This window comes from Pristiophorus japonicus, chromosome 3 (assembly GCF_044704955.1).
Source record: "Pristiophorus japonicus isolate sPriJap1 chromosome 3, sPriJap1.hap1, whole genome shotgun sequence".
NCBI classification, from domain to species: Eukaryota; Metazoa; Chordata; class Chondrichthyes; family Pristiophoridae; genus Pristiophorus; species Pristiophorus japonicus.
The window spans coordinates 323279127-323295381 of record NC_091979.1 but is presented as its reverse complement, the minus strand read 5'-3'; the positions used below and the strand labels follow the sequence as shown (position 1 = coordinate 323295381).

At 47.8% G+C, this 16255-nt stretch overlaps 1 protein-coding gene across 1 annotated transcript in view; it reads left to right on the top strand.

Moving 5' to 3' along the window:
* The window catches only part of plce1 (phospholipase C, epsilon 1), a 276550-nt gene that overhangs the window by 197722 nt on the left and 62573 nt on the right, over nt 1-16255 (top strand). Inside the window, exons 13-19 of the mRNA XM_070876961.1 lie at nt 133-365; nt 2704-2765; nt 3342-3507; nt 5714-5821; nt 5937-6053; nt 6153-6311; nt 7821-7950. Coding sequence (XP_070733062.1) covers nt 133-365; nt 2704-2765; nt 3342-3507; nt 5714-5821; nt 5937-6053; nt 6153-6311; nt 7821-7950 — 975 coding nt within the window. The remainder of the gene's footprint in view (nt 1-132; nt 366-2703; nt 2766-3341; nt 3508-5713; nt 5822-5936; nt 6054-6152; nt 6312-7820; nt 7951-16255) is intronic.

The following is a 16255-nucleotide window of genomic DNA, read 5'->3' as shown; positions in this document are numbered from 1 at the left end:
TAATTCACGGGATGTGGACATTGCTGGCAGGGCCAGCATTTATTATGCAAAATTTTTAGCGGTTGACATTGATATATAATACTTGAAGTTATTAATAATAAAGAATAATAAACTTTACTCTTGTTTGTCTAGACCTTTTGACAAGAAATGTATCTGACCTTGGTCTGTTTATAAAGAGTCGCCAGCAAATATCAGATAATCAGAGACAGATTTCTGATTACATTGCTGCCACCAGCATAGTGACCAATCGAGTGGAGATTGCCTCCCTGGGCGAGTGTGGAATGGGAATTGAGCAACTCAATGACTTCCTGGTCAATTGTCAAGGGGAGAACCATACTTATGATGAAATCCTCAGCATTATCCAGGTTCGAGAGATTTATTATTCCAAAAATACCTCAGCACAGTGTGGAAAATGGGACTGCACAACTGAACTGGGTATTCACCCCAGTTTAAGTAATGTCAAATTGACTATTGTTATCCTCCTGTTAAAGGTTAAGTTACTCTGTGTTGGCCTCCTGATGGGTGATATGTACCTGTTTACATACTTTTCCTCATTAAGAGGTCGGACTATAAACGGACTGGTGAATAGAAATCTTTTTACACTTTGCACTCAGTGGCAGCACTAGATGCTTGAATTGTCCAAGGCAACTCTCCAGAATTACTCTTCCCATGTAGTCAATGGAATCTTTTCCATTTTCCACCCAGCCGATCTTTACGGCCAGTCACATTTGAGATCGCTAGATTAACACCAATTGTGCTGAGTCCTTGGATTTGTGCCGTCTGGGAGCGGAGTGAAAATTGCTGACTTATTTCACGTAGGACCGTCGACAGCAGACGGACTTTCACCCTGTGGGCCTGAGCCAGAAGCCACAAGAGAGAGGGCAGTGCGGTGACCTAGGGTTGTCCAAACTATAACCTGTGGTCTACTTGAAGCCCCTGAGTCCTGGCAATCGGGCCCTGGAAGCCCAGCTAGCTTGCTCCTGTTTTACACGTTTTCTTATTCACTGGTTTGTCCTGTTTGGATTTAGTGGGTCTGAAGATTTGGGAAGGGCTGCTTTTATCGCCGTTGCCTCCTAAATCCTAAATCAGAACACCAAGATCTATTAGTATCAGTAACGTGTGACATACAGTAACTAACAAGGCTCCATAGTACACACCACTGCAGCCCACAGACAAAAAACTTGGACAGCCCAGCATTAACCCTTTGTAATACCCAGTGCCCATGATAGCTGATTGTTTGAAGTGCTAAATATTATGGGCCCAAGTTTCCACATGATTCGCGCCTGATTTTTAGGAGCAACTGGTGGAGAACAGACTATTTTAGAAATCGCAATTCTCCACATTTTTTTTTCTGCAGTTCTCGTCAGGTAGAACAGTTCTAGTTTAGAACAGAATTTTTTCTTCAAAAGGGGGCGTGTCCGGCCACTGACGCCTGATTTGAAAGTTTCCACAGTGAAAACGTACTCCAAACTAAAGTAGAATGGAGCCAGTGAAGATTTTTGTCGAACTGAAAAAACCTGTTCTACACATTAAAAAATCAGGCGCAGGTTACAAATTAGGCGTCCAGAACGAGGTGGGGGGGGAGGGGGGAGGGAAGTCATTAAATTGTACAATAAATCCTTATTTATACTTCTACAAATATTATACAAATAAATCCAACCTGAATAAACATTTATAAGCCACGAAAAGATTAAATAAACCATCTTCCTACCTGTGTGAAAGTGCTTCAGCCAGGGAGAATGCTGCAGCCGTTCGTGCTGCTGAGCGGGAGGGAGGGAGAGAGAGAGAGAGAGAGGGGGGGGGGGGAGGGAGGGAGAGAGAGGGGAGGGAGGGAGAGAGAGGGAGGGAGGGAGGGGGAGAAAGAGAGAGAGGGAGGGAGGGGGAGAGCGGGGGAGAGAGAGAGAGGGAGGGAGAGGGAGGGAGGGGGAGAGAGAGAGAGAGAGAGAGAGAGGGAGGGGGAGAGGGAGGGAGGGGGAGAGAGAGAGAGAGGGAGGGGGAGAGGGAGAGAGGGAGGGGGAGAGAGAGAGAGGGAGAGAGGGAGGGAGGGAGAGAGAGAGAGGGGGGGGCGTCGGGTCGGGGAACAGGAGCGCGGGTCGGGTCAGTCGGAGGGGGGGAGCGGGTCTGGGGCCGGTGCGGGGGGGGGGAGCGGGTCTGGGGCCGGTGCGGGGGGGGAGGGGGGAGCGGGTCTCGGGACGTCGGGGGGGGGTGGGGGTGTCGGGTCGGGACTGGTCGGCGGGGCGGGGGGTTGGGGGGGAGCGAATGTCAGGTCTGGTCGGGCGGGGAGCATGAGCTGGCCGTGGGAGGAGCCCCAGTGAGGCCATTGGGCCAGGGCTAGGGGCTGCGTGCTTCGGGCCCCTCCCACACAGTTCGGCATCTGGAGCTACTACACTTGCGTGCCCATTGCAGCGCGCATGTGCAGAGGTCCCGGCACTGTTTTCAGCGCCGGGACCTGGCTCCGCCCCCCCCACAGCTCGTGCTGGCTGCGCCCAGGGCCAGAGGACCTGTAAGTCGGTGGAGAATACCGAGGATTTTTTTAGGCGCGAAAAACGGGCGCCCAGCTCGGAGGGGCGCCCGTTTTTTTTCTTGTGGAAACTTGGGCCCTATGTGTGTTTATGCAGAAAACTGCTTTGTATTAACTTGATGTAACCAAATAAACAGATTTTTATGTTTTGTTGGAAAAATAATATATTCATTCCCTCCCAGAAATTTGAGCCTTCAGTCAACATGCGCCAACAAGGACTGATGTCATTTGAGGGCTTTGCAAGGTAATGCTTGGTTTTGTTAAACGGCTGATTCATTTGAGAAAGGACCATCAAGCCCATACACTCTTAGCCCTGGCCTTTGACTGATTCCAGCTGTGTGCATCAACCAGTGTTTACCAATCATTGTCACACCGCTCTCATTTTCTAATCTTGATGGACTCAATTTTTCGCCCACTGTCTGTAACTGGATGGAACACCGACCGAGCCCTGGTCAAGGTGTGCTCCAAAATGACCACACCCTCGACCACCAAATACCCCAGCTTTCAGATTCCAGGATATCACCACCACCCCGCACTGTGACAGGCAGCGTTTTGACACAGAGTTACGCTAACTAAAGATTCATGCAGAGGATTTGTCCAGTGTTAATGGCTCTTTCACTAGAACAGAGAATGACGCGTGAAGTAGAAGGGGGCTGGGAGAAATGTAATGGAGAAAGAGAAACGAGGGGAATTTATAAAATTAGTGATAGCCGAAAACAAGTTTATTGTGTTTATATCGAAGGTGCACTGTAATTTATATCTACTGGGTTTTATATATGTATGTATCTTTTATAATATACTATTATAATATACTAAACAGGTTTCTAATGGACAAGGAGAATGTTGCTTCAAAGAATGATGAATCCCAAGTTAATGTTGAGGATTTGCAGCATCCACTTTCATATTATTACATCGAATCCTCTCACAACACTTACCTCACTGGGCATCAGCTTAAAGGAGAGTCCTCTGTGGAGCTTTACAGCCAGGTATTAGATTGTTACTACCTGTCTCTCCTCCTCTTGTGTGTCTATATCTATCTGTTTACCCACTTGGTTTTTATCTTGCTCCGTCTCACTTTTTTTTTGCCTGTGTCTCTCTGTCTGGCTGTCCATCTCTTGTTCATAGCAACATAGAAAATAGGTGCAGGAGTAGGCCATTCGGCCCTTCGAGCCTGCACCGCCATTCAATAAGATCATGGCTGAACTTCGACCTTGACTCCTTTCCCGCACTATCCCCATATCCCTTGATTCCCTTAATATCCAAAAATCTATCGATCTCTGTCTTGAATATACTCAATGACTGAACCTCCACAACCCTCTGGGGTAGAGAATTCCACAGAGTCAGTGGGCAGCACACTCGCCTCTGAGTCAGAAGGTTGTGGGTTCAAGTACCCCTTTCCTGCTTTCTCTCCATACCTCTTGATCCCTTTAGCCGTAAGGGCCACATCTAACTCCCTCTTGAATATATCCAATGAACTGGCATCAACAACTCTCTGCGGCAGGGGATTCCACAGGTTAACAACTCTCTGAGTGAAGAAGTTTCTCCTCATCTCGGTCCTAAATGGCTTACCTCTTATCTTTAGACTGTGTCTCCTGGTTCTGGACTTCCCCATCATTGGGAACATTCTTCCCGCATCTAACCTCTCCAGTTCCGTCCGAATTTTATCTGTTTCTATGAGACCCCCTCTCATCCTTCTAAACACCAGTGAATAAAGGCCCAGTTGATCCAGTCTCTCCTCATATGTCAGTCCCGCCATCCCGGGAATCAGTCTGGTGAACCTTCGCTGCACTCCCTCAATATCAAGAATGACCTTCCTCAGATGAGGAGACTAAAACTGAATGCAATATCCCAGGTGTGGCCTCACCAAGGCCCTGTACAACAGCAGTAAGACCTCCCTGCTCCTATACTCAAATCCCCTAGCTATGAAGGCCAACGTACCATTTGCCTTCTTCACCGCCTGCTGTACCTGCATGCCAACTTTCAATGACTGATGAACCATGACACCCAGGTCTCGTTGCACCTCCCCCTTTCCTAATCTGCCGCCATTCAGATAATCTGCCTTCGTGTTTTTGCCCCCAAAGTGGATAACCTCACATTCATCCACACTACACTGCATCTGCCATGCATTTGCCCACTCACCTAACCTGTCCAAGTCACCCTGCAGCCTTTTAGCGTCCTCCTCACAGCTCACACCGCCACTCAGCTTAGTGTCATCTGCAAACTTGGAGATATTACACTCTTTCTCTCTCTCTCCCTCTGTCTCTTGCCCTTTCTCCCTATCTGTGTGTGTGTCTCTCTCTCTTTCTCTCTTTCTCTCTCACCCTTTCTCTCTCAGCTACATATACCTAATGAAAGCTCCATTACTTCTCCGGTTAATTAGTATCCATTTAAGAACATAAAAATATAAGAATTAAAAGCAGGAGTAGGCCATTCGGCCTCTCGAGCCTGCTCCACCATTCAGTAAGATCATGGCTGAACTTCGACCTTGACTCCTTTCCCGCACTATCCCCATATCCCTTGATTCCCTTAATATCCAAAAATCTATCGATCTCTGTCTTGAATATACTCAATGACTGAGCCTCCACAACCCTCTGGGGTAGAGAATTCCACAGTGTCAGTGGGCAGCACACTCGCCTCTGAGTCAGAAGGTTGTGGGTTCAAGTTCCACTCCAGGGTCTTGAGCACAAAAATCTAGGCTGACACTCCAGTGCCGTGCTGCACTGTCGGAGGTGCCGTCTTTCGGATGAGACGTTAAACCGAGACCCCGTCTGCCCTCTCAGGTGGATGTAAAAGATCCCACGGCACTATTTTGAAGAAGAGCAGGGGAGTTATCCCCGGCGTACTGGCCAATATTTATCCCTCAATCAACATAACAAAAACAGATTATTTGGTCATTATCACATTGCTGTTTGTGGGAGCTTGCTGTGCGCAAGTTGGCTGCCGCATTTCCCACATGACAACAGCTCCGATAGTACTTCATAGGCTGCAAAGCGCTATGATTAATCCAGTGGTCTAAATGCAAATCTTTCTTTCCTAAATGGCCGACCCCTTATCCTGAGACTGTGACCCCTGGTTCGAGACTCCCCAGCCCGGGGGGAAACATCCTCCCTGCATCTACCCTGTCAAGCCCTGTAAGAATTTTGTATGTTTCAATGACATCACCCCTCATTCTTCTAAACTTCCCATTTTCAGGTGCTGTTGGAGGGGTGCCGGAGTGTGGAGTTAGACTGCTGGGACGGAGATGATGGTATTCCAATCATATATCACGGACACACTCTCACCACAAAGATCCCATTTAAGGTGCGGTTCAATTTAGTTTCCTTCAAAATACACTGGCTTGTGTGTTTATAAATGAATAGATGTCAATAAATACTGGGATCATGGTGGTTCAAATTTTGGTATTTTCCCCTCACAGGATGTTGTGGAATCAATCAATCGCAGTGCCTTCGTAAACTCCGAGATGCCAGTGATTTTGTCAATAGAGAATCACTGCTCCTTGCCCCAGCAGCGAAAGATGGCAGATATCGTGAAGGTAAGTCTTACGACTGGCCAGCCCGTGTACGGCAGGTAATGTATAGTGACTGCCGGCCGACCTCAAGCCTGCATTTACAGCCGCTTTCTGTTTCTTTAGAATGTATTTGGAGACAAGCTGGTGACAAGATTTTTGTTTGAGAGCGACTTTGCAGATAATCCAATGCTCCCGTCGGTATGGCAACTCAAAGGGAAGATCCTCCTCAAAAACAAGAAACTGAAGGCCCATCAGACTCCAGTGGATATACTTAAACAAAAGGTAAGCTTTGTTCCAGCTTTTTAAGGTGGATCGTAATAGTTTATAGTGTCTGTTAGTCTCGCAATTTCATCATGTATTTTGTACCTGTTGGCATCAGATAATGTTATGAAAGTCCAGATGAAGCCAGGCTAGTAATCACACAGTAGGGCGACCAGACTAGGAATTGGTGGGTTAGAAATCCGTCACTAAGTGGGCTAAATTTCGATGGAACTGAATGTTGGCGGGACGTATAACATGTGCCCCCGTCATACGACACAAGGCAAATTTCTATCCCAGTGTACCTGAAGGTAACGGGACAGGCTTTCCTGTTCCTGCACTTGGATGTATAGGATCACACATAATAGAAAATCAGGCGGGAATGATCGCCCACCAGTAAGTGAGCCCATTTGATTTTCCATCCATTCATTAAAATGGACAACAAATCAGGGGTGCAATCCTTCCCCCACTGATTTTCATCCTTGCTCGGCATTCAGGCAATGGAGTCTAGCAAACGAACAGGAACATCTTCCTCACTATCTCCCTGCTCAATAGTTCAATCAGCTGGTCTACTGAACTGGAACTGAAGTCAATTCTCAGAGCAGTAAGGAGATTGTTTATTCACCTGGTGCTGTCGGTATTTTTGAACAAGATAGACATATGAAGGCTTACTTAAGCGTCTCAACTCAGCTCTATGGGTTTGGGCCCATAAACACAAAACTCCTAATTTAGCAGTAAATTTTCAAGAGAAGTCCTTGTGAAAGAAATCAAAAATCTCACCCTGGTGCAGTTGGAGTGCTTCCCTGGGGTTAAGTTAAGGGGCACAGGAAAGGCATCTTTACCCTTTTACAGTTGGTTTATTATCTGACCTGGAAGTGCTTGATGCAGATTCTCAATGACCAAACTGGAAAGGGCGTTCCTCTCCCTGGTGCTCACACCTTGATGACCACTCAACCTAATCTTGTAATATTGTTAAGGTTTGCCAACTTTCCCTATTGATCAGTGAACTTGAAATAAAGGCAGAATTACTTACAAATAACCTCTTAAAGGTGAATTCCGTTATCCTGCAATAGTGTAGCCCTATCTTCAACCCCTGCTCCCTTTGAGTTCGGTTACACCGCTGGGACTGCAGGATTCCAGATTTTACATGATTTCTCGAGATCCTCTCGACCCACCACACCTCTGAAAGGGATATCATTTGAAGCCCTTTTTGGAACCTAAGAACAGGAGTCACCCAATCATCCCCTCGAACCCATTGTGTCATTTAGTAGGATCATGCTGCTCTGAATCTTAACTCCATCTGCCCGCTGTGGTTCTGCAACCCTTAATACCCTTACCTAACAAATATTTAGCAATCTCAGTTTTGAAAGTTTCAAGTGAGCCCGAGCCTCAAAAGCGTTTTGGGGAGGAAGCTGCTGATTCCCACTACCCTTTGTGTGAAGAAGTGCTTCTTAACGTTTTTATGGTTGACCTCATGTTTTGCAAGTGGGTCTGCGAATGTTGCCTTACTGATAGATGTGTTGTACCCTGCAGGCACACCAGCTCGCGAACCTGCAGGCGCAGGTTAGCAATGGCAGCCTGACTGGCTCGGGAACCCCCAACAATGACGAGGAAGAAGATGAAGATGATGAATACGACTATGACTACGAATCACTCTCCGATGGTACAAAACATGTTGTGTTGGGTCATTTTATTCTCGGTTTGAAACAGTATCTTTGTTAAAAACAAAAGCGCGCGCTCATTTTCACATACCCGAGGGTGCATTACTTGTTGCGATTGACATACTTTGGAAGCATGTGTATATAATGGGTACGTTGTTATTATAATGATCTATGACAGGGGTACTTGACAATCTGGAATGCCAGACAGAAAGGAAAAGGAGGTGGGGTAGCTCTATTGATAAAAGATGGAATCACTGCAATAGCAAGAAACGATATTGGCTCAAATGATAAGGGTGTTGAAACTGTTTTGGTGGAGATAAGGAACAATAAGGGGAAAAAGTCACTGGTGGGCGTACTCTATAGGTCCCCTAACAGTAGCAACTCTGTTGGTCGGAGCATAAACCAGGAAATAGTGGGGGCTTGTAAAAAGGGAACAGCAATAATCATGGGTGATTTTAATCTCCATATTGATTGGACAAATCAAATTGGTCAGGGTAGCCTTGAGGAAGAGTTCATAGAGTGCGTAATGGACGGGTTCCTTGAGCAGTATGTAATGGAACCAATCAGATCTGGTCCTGTGTAATGAGACAGGATTAATAAACACTCTCCGACTAAAGGATCCCCTCGGAATGAGTGATCATATCATGGTTCAATTTCAAATTCAGATGGAGGGTGAGAAAGTTGGATCTCTAACCACGTACTAAGCTTAAATAAAGGAGACTACAAAGGTATGAGGACAGAGTTGGCTAAAGTGGACTGGGAAAATAGATTAAAGTGTAGGACGGTTGATGACCAGTGGTGTACATTTAAGGAGATATTTCACAACTCTCAAGAAAAATACATTCCAGTGAGGAGGAAAGGGTGTAAGAGAAAAGAGAGCCATCTGTGGCTAACTAAAGAAATAAAGAACTGTATCCAATTAAAAACAAGGGCATACAAAGTGGCCAAAACTAGTGGGAGGACAGAAGACTGGGAAGCTTTTAAAAGCCAGCAAAGAGCGAATAAAAAAAAGTGATTCAGAGGGAAGAAAGACTATGAAAGTAAACTTGGCACAAAATATAAAAACAGATAGCAAGAGTTTCTATAGGTATATAAAAAGGAAAAGGGTGGCTTAAGTAAATGTTGGTCCCTTAGAGGACGAGACCGGGGAATTAGTAATGGGGAACATGGAGATGGCAGAAACTCTGAACAAATATTTTGTATCAGTCTTTACAGTAGAGGACACAAACAATATTCCGACAGTGGATAGTCAAGGGGCTATGGCGGGGAGGAACTTAACACAATCACAATCACTAAGGAGGTGGTACTCAGTAAGATAATGGGACTAAAGGCAGATAAATCCCCTGGACCTGATGGCTTGCATCCTAGGGTCTTAAGAGAAGTAGCGGCAGAGATTGTGGATGCATTGGTTGTAATTTACCAAAATTCCCTGGATTCTGGGGAGGTCCCAGCAGATTGGAAAACTGCAAATGTAACGCCCCTATTTTAAAAAAGGAGGCAGACCAAAAGCAGGAAACTATAGACCAGTTAGCCTAACATCTGTGGTTGGGAAAATGTTGGAGTCCATTATTAAAGAAATAGTAGCAGGACATTTGGAAAAGCAAAATTCGATCAGGCAGAGTCAGCATGGATTTATGAAGGGGAAGTCATGTTTGACAAATTTGCTGGAGTTCTTTGAGGATGTAACGAACAGGGTGGATAAAGGGGAACCAGTGGATGTGGTGTATTTGGACTTCCAGAAGGCATTTGACAAGGTGCCACATAAAAGGTTACTGCACAAGATAAAAGTTCACGAGGTTGGGGGTAATATATTAGTATGGATATAGGATTGGCTAACTAACAGAGAACAGAGATTTTGGGATAAATTGTTCATTCTCTGGTTGACAACCAGTAACTAGTGGGGTGCCGCAGGGATCAGTGCTGGGACCCCAACTATTTACAATCTATATTAATGAATTGGAAGAAGGGACTGAGTGTAACGTAGCCAAGTTTGCTGGTGATACAAAGATGGGAGGAAAAGCAATGTGTGAGGAGGACACAAAAAATCTGCAACAGGACATAGACAGGCTAAGTCAGTGGGCAAACATTTGGCAGATGGAGTATAATATTGGAAAGTGTGAGGTCATGCACTTTGACATAAAAAAAATCAGAGAGCAAGTTATTATTTAAATGGAGAAAGATTGCAAAGTGCTGCAGTACAGCAGGACCTGGGGGTACTTGTGCAAGAAACACAAAAGGTTAGTATGCAGGTACAGCAAGTGATCAGGAAGGTCAATGGAATCTTGGCCCTTAAGGGGATAGAGTATAAAAGCAGGAAGTCTTACTACAGCTATACAGGGTATTGGTGAGGCCACACCTGGAATACTGCGTGCAGTTTTGGTTTCTATATTTATGAAAGTATATACAGGTGCAGCATCCCGAATCCGGGACCGAGGCCGTTCTGGATTTTGTGTTTTGCCGGATTTTGGAACGTCTTTCTGACATCACAAATCCGGAAACACCCGAGCCCAGATTCGGGTATTTCTGGATTTCGGAACGTCAGAAAGGGGCGGGGGGGTGAGAGGGCGGGGGCTGCTCGTCGAAGTGGAGATGTTCGGGCGGGGCTCTGCCACCGAGCACCTGATCAGGTGGGGCCCACCACCGAGCACCTGATCAGGTGGGGCCCACCACCGAGCACCTGATCAGGTGGGGCCCACCACCGAGCACCTGATCAGGTGGGGCCCACCACCGAGCACCTGATCAGGTGGGGCCCACCACCGAGCACCTGATCAGGTGGGGCCCACCACCGAGCACCTGATCAGGTGGGGCCCACCACCGAGCACCTGATCGAGTGGGGCCCACCACCGAGCACCTGATCAGGTGGGGCCCACCACCGAGGACCTGATCAGGTGGGGCCCACCACCGAGCACCTGATCAGACTGGGCCCACCACCGAGCACCTGATCAGACTGGGCCCACCACCGAGCACCTGATCAGGTGGGGCCCACCACCGAGCACCTGATCAGACTGGGCCCACCACCGAGCACCTGGTCAGGTGGGGCCCACCACCGAGCACCTGGTCAGGTGGGGCCCACCACCGAGCACCTGATCAGGTGGGGCCCACCACCGAGCACCTGATCAGGTGGGGCCCACCACCGAGCACCTGATCAGGTGGGGCCCACCACCGAGCACCTGATCAGGTGGGGCCCACCACCGAGCACCTGATCAGGTGGGGCCCACCACCGAGCACCTGATCAGGTGGGGCCCACCACCGAGCACCTGATCAGGTGGGGCCCACCACCGAGCACCTGATCAGGTGGGGCCCACCACCGAGCACCTGATCAGGTGGGGCCCACCACCGAGCACCTGATCAGGTGGGGCCCACCACCGAGCACCTGATCAGACTGGGCCCACCACCGAGCACCTGATCAGACTGGGCCCACCACCGAGCACCTGATCAGGTGGGGCCCACCACCGAGCACCTGATCAGACTGGGCCCACCACCGAGCACCTGATCAGGTGGGGCCCACCACCGAGCACCTGATCAGGTGGGGCCCACCACCGAGCACCTGATCAGGTGGGGCCCACCACCGAGCACCTGATCAGGTGGGGCCCACCACCGAGCACCTGATCAGGTGGGGCCCACCACCGAGCACCTGATCAGGTGGGGCCCACCACCGAGCACCTGATCAGGTGGGGCCCACCACCGAGCACCTGATTGGGTGGGGCCCACCACCGAGCACCTGATCAGACTGGGCCCACCACCGAGGATCTGATCGGACTGGGCCCACCACCGAGGAGGAGTTCCTTGTCTGGCCCGAGGTAGGTGGGATTGGGCAGCCGAAGTAAAGGGGAGGGAGGGGGGCCGGGGCGAGCGATATCGTGGTGAAGTCGGGGGCGGGTGAAGGCGGGCTGGGGCAAAGTCAGTTCGCCGAGGCGGGGGTGAATCCGGATAGCGGAACATTTTCCAGTTTCCGGACGACCCTGCCATGGATCATCCCGGTGTCCGGATTCTGGAACATTCTGGATTCCAGAACTGTGGATTTTGGAGATCGAACCTACTTTGGGGGCTGTTCAGAGAAGGTTCACTCGGTTGATTCCGGGGATGAGGGGGTTGACATGAGGAAAGGTTGAGTAGGTTGGGCCTCTCTACTCATTGGAATTCAGAAGAATGAGAGGTGATCTTATCAAACATATAAGATTATGAGGGGGCTCGACAAGGTGGATGCAGAGAGGATGTTTCCACTGATGGGGGAGACTGGAACTAGAGGGCATGATCTTAGAATAAGGGGCCGCCCATTTAAAACAGAGATGAGGAGAAATTTCTTCTCAGAGGGTTGTAAATCTGTGGAATTCGCTGCCTCAGAGAGCTGTGGAAGCCGGGACATTGAATAAATTTAAGACAGAAATAGACAGTTTCTTGAATGATAAGGGGTTATGGGAAGAGGGCAGGGAAGTGGAGCTGAGTCCATGATCAGATCAGCCATGATATTGAATGGTGGAGCAGGCTCGAGGGGCCGTATGGCCTACTCCTGTTCCTATTTCTTATGTTCTTATTCCTTTCCCCCACTGAGGTAAAACTACCTATACCTACATGATCAAACAAAGTGGGAGAATTACTGCTGCTTTCGAGAGATCACACTGCGGAATGAATGTGACTGTGAGCTGAGTGAGACAGAGCAGGATTTCTTGCCCCGTCTGCCTGTAGTTCTAGGAAACGGATGCCTGCTCACCATTAGCCACATGGAGGGTCCCAACCTCATGTGTGTTCCTGCCCTGTATTGCGTCAGCTGATCCCGGCTGTAGCAGCAACACAAGTGCGACTATTGGGCGTGGCACCCCTGTGCGAGAGAGAGGAAAACTGACCTGGAATGCCGAACCCCTCCGCTATCCAGTGAGTGTGGAAACATTGTAGTGCCTCGCATAGCTGAGTATCCTGTCAAGGATCACACTACTATAACGGCCACCTGGTTGATGTAAAGAGGAGCATCCTGTGCTTGTGGAATTAACCCCCCGTGGAAAATTCATCACCTTCAGGAGAGGAGGGAGGTGCGAAAACTGGTGGGAAAGGGGAAGGGAACTGCCAAAACAGGAAAAGTCCTTGAAATTAAAAGTGTGAAAAGAATAAGCCATCAATTCAACCGAAACTGCGTTGCATTTTGATACCTCTTTATTTCCTCATGGTTTACACGCACACCTGCCTCTGTTTCATTTAGTACATGGGACACGTAGAATGAGATGTCCCATCCCGTCTCACTTCATTGAACACTGCTTCACTGGGTTTTCTGATACCTTGTCGGTTTCTGTTCGGGTTGGCGTTTCTCATCCCTTCCTTTCTGTCGTACTAAGGCAGCGCTTGCTTGCGCTTTGACTTTAACGAGACAGCTCTGTGTGTTTGGGACTGAGGTGGCAGTGTCGGCCTTTATAAATTCTGACCACTTTTAAAACAGCAGTGAGCTTGCCAGTCAGCCATCCTGCAGCAAGTGTGAGCCTGTCCCAGCGGGCAAACAGGATGACACTTAGTCAGAACTATTGCAGCAAATTGTTCCAGAGATTGAACCTAAAAAGATCAGTGTGGTAACAACGCCCGTTAAAATCAATTGTCTGATTATCACGACCATCCAAGATAATTATTCACTCTGCTGCCCATTTCGATAATGCAATTCAGGCCTCTCGGAGCAAACACTGAGTCAGCTATTGAATAAACATAACGCCCACAGCAACAATTTAAAGCGTATTAATGGTTATCTGTTTGCAGACATCAATGGGTGTAACACTGTGACACACAACTGGCTACAAGTATAGACTCCAGCTCGGAGCACCAGTGCTGCTTCTGTTTGAGAAAGTCAACTGAAAACGAAGGGGTCGGGAAAATCAGCTTCGGGTAGTTTCAAAGGCACAGTTTCAATGCCAGCAATGACAGTGCTGCCATTTGTGTACAGGTATTGTGGGTCCAGCTTCTCCCATCAGGGGATAGGTAGCTCCAGGTGCTGTTGTTTCGACTATTTTAGTTGTGCACTTTAAACAAATGCCCCCTGTAAGCGGGGTCACACTCCAAAATACATTTTTTTTTTCCAGTGCCCCCTTTTTTTGGGGGGGAGCGAGGAGGGGGGGTTTAGGGCACTAAAAAGAGAAAGTAGACAAGTGCTCCCCTGGCTAAAAGGGTGGGGGGCACTAAAATTGGCAAATTAAACAAAAGACATAAAATCAAATTAAACTTTGGTTGCCGGGGGTGATGATGCACTCCAGTCCCTCCGGCGCCCACCTCTCGCGGAAGGCCGCGAGCGTACCGGTGGACACCGCGTGCTCCATTTCAATGATGGCAGGTGTCAGTTCATTTAAACAACAGTTCTTGTGCTATTGCAAGGGGTAGTGGTAGAATATGCCGCAGGTTGCTGTTTTCCTCTGTCCTTAACTCTTCTTACTGCCCTTTCTTTGTCCTGCTCCGTGGACCAGCCTGCAGAAATAAAAGTACGGGGTCGGAACATTTTTAGGCCTTATCGACAGTTTCGACTGAATTCGAACTTTGCCTATGTTCTATGTTTAGAGCAATCCCGCCTTAATTGTTAGCTCTCTTTACATGTTGTGTGTCCCTCATGTGTTCTGTGACTAGAGGAGTTTATTCATTTTGCTATAGTTTGACTAATATTTAATCTTTCTTAAACTCACTGTGCCAACTAATTTCTGACTCTTTGCTCTTATTCCCTCTCTGTCTTATGTTCTTCTCCTGTAGCCGATGCCCTTATTGCTTCTCTCTCTCCTGCCGTGAATGGCCAAGAAGGTAAAAGCCCTAGTTTCGGTACTAACTAATGCCAAAGATGTTCTGAGTGCAGCACTGTAGGGATGGGAGGGAAAGGACTGACATCGATATTAGCGTTAGTATTTTTCTGTTAGCAAATGCAAATTTCACGCAGTTTCAAACAGTATACTTGACCTTTTTTTTTTAAAGTGAACAGAAATATCTGATTTATATCATTGAGGAACCGATTCTCCAAACCAGCCTGTCTTCGGGGTAGCTGGGCTGACCGATGTGATTAGTGAGCCTGCCACTCTGACCACCCAGCCACTGCCTGGGAAGTAGAGGGAGTCTGCGTGTAAGCGACTGTCTGCACAGCCTACCCGTACTTTAAATGGTGCCCATGCGAGTAGCATTCGTGCTGATCAGCTTGAAGCTTTTGCTAGACTGATACATTACATTTGTACAGAGAATAAAAATGAACGCGTGGGAGTATTTATCAGGCAGTAATTTTGTTGGGCTGTCTACATTGTGAGATGAGATTTATTCTGGGAAATCATTCCAATATATCTCCTAATATTTTTATAATGCAAAATGTCAGTGGTTTGTTTATTTTTTGACCTGTGTAGTTAATATCTGGTAATGACCTCTCTGAATGGTTAATGAATGTGGCCTAACTACTGCTAATATATCCAGTGAATGGCATGACATAATATCAGAACATAGAACATAAGAATTAGGAGCAAGAGTAGGCCATCTAGCCCCTCGAGCCTGCTCCGCCATTCAACAAGATCATGGCTGATCTGGCCGTGGACTCAGCTCCACTTACCCGCCCGCTCCCCGTAACCCTTAATTCCCTTATTGGTTAAAAATCTACCTATCTGTGACTTGAATACATTCAATGAGCTAGCCTCAGCTGCTTCCTTGGGCAGAGAATTCCACAGATTCACAACCCTCTGGGAGAAGGAATTCCTTCTCAACTCGGTTTTAAATTGGCTCCCTCGTATTTTGAGGCTGTGCCCCCTAGTTCCAGTCTCCCCGACCAGTGGAAATAACCTTTCTGCCTCTAGCTTGTCTATCCCTTTCATTATTTTAAATGTTTCTATAAGAAACTTCCTTCTGAACTCCAACGAGTAAAGACCCAGTCTGCTCAATCTATCATCATAAGGTAACCCTCTCATCTCCGGAATCAGCTGAGTGAATCGTCTCTGTACCCCCTCCAAATCGAGTATATCCTTCCTTAAGTAAGGTGACCAAAACTGCACGCAGTACTCCAGGTGCGGCCTCACCAATACCCTGTACAGTTGCAGCAGGACCTCCCTGCTTTTGTACTCCATCCCTCTCGCAATGAAGGCCAACATTCCATTTGCCTTCCTGATTACCTGCTGCACCTGCAAACTAACTTTTTGGGATTTATGCACAAGGACCCCCAGGTCCCTCTGCACCACAGCATGTTGTAATTTCTCCCCATTCACTGTTTTTTTTTTCCCCAAGGTGGATGACCTCACATTTTCCGACATTGTATTCCATCTGCCAAACCTTAGCCCATTCGCTTAACCTATCTAAATCTCTTTGCAGCCTCTCTGCGTCCTC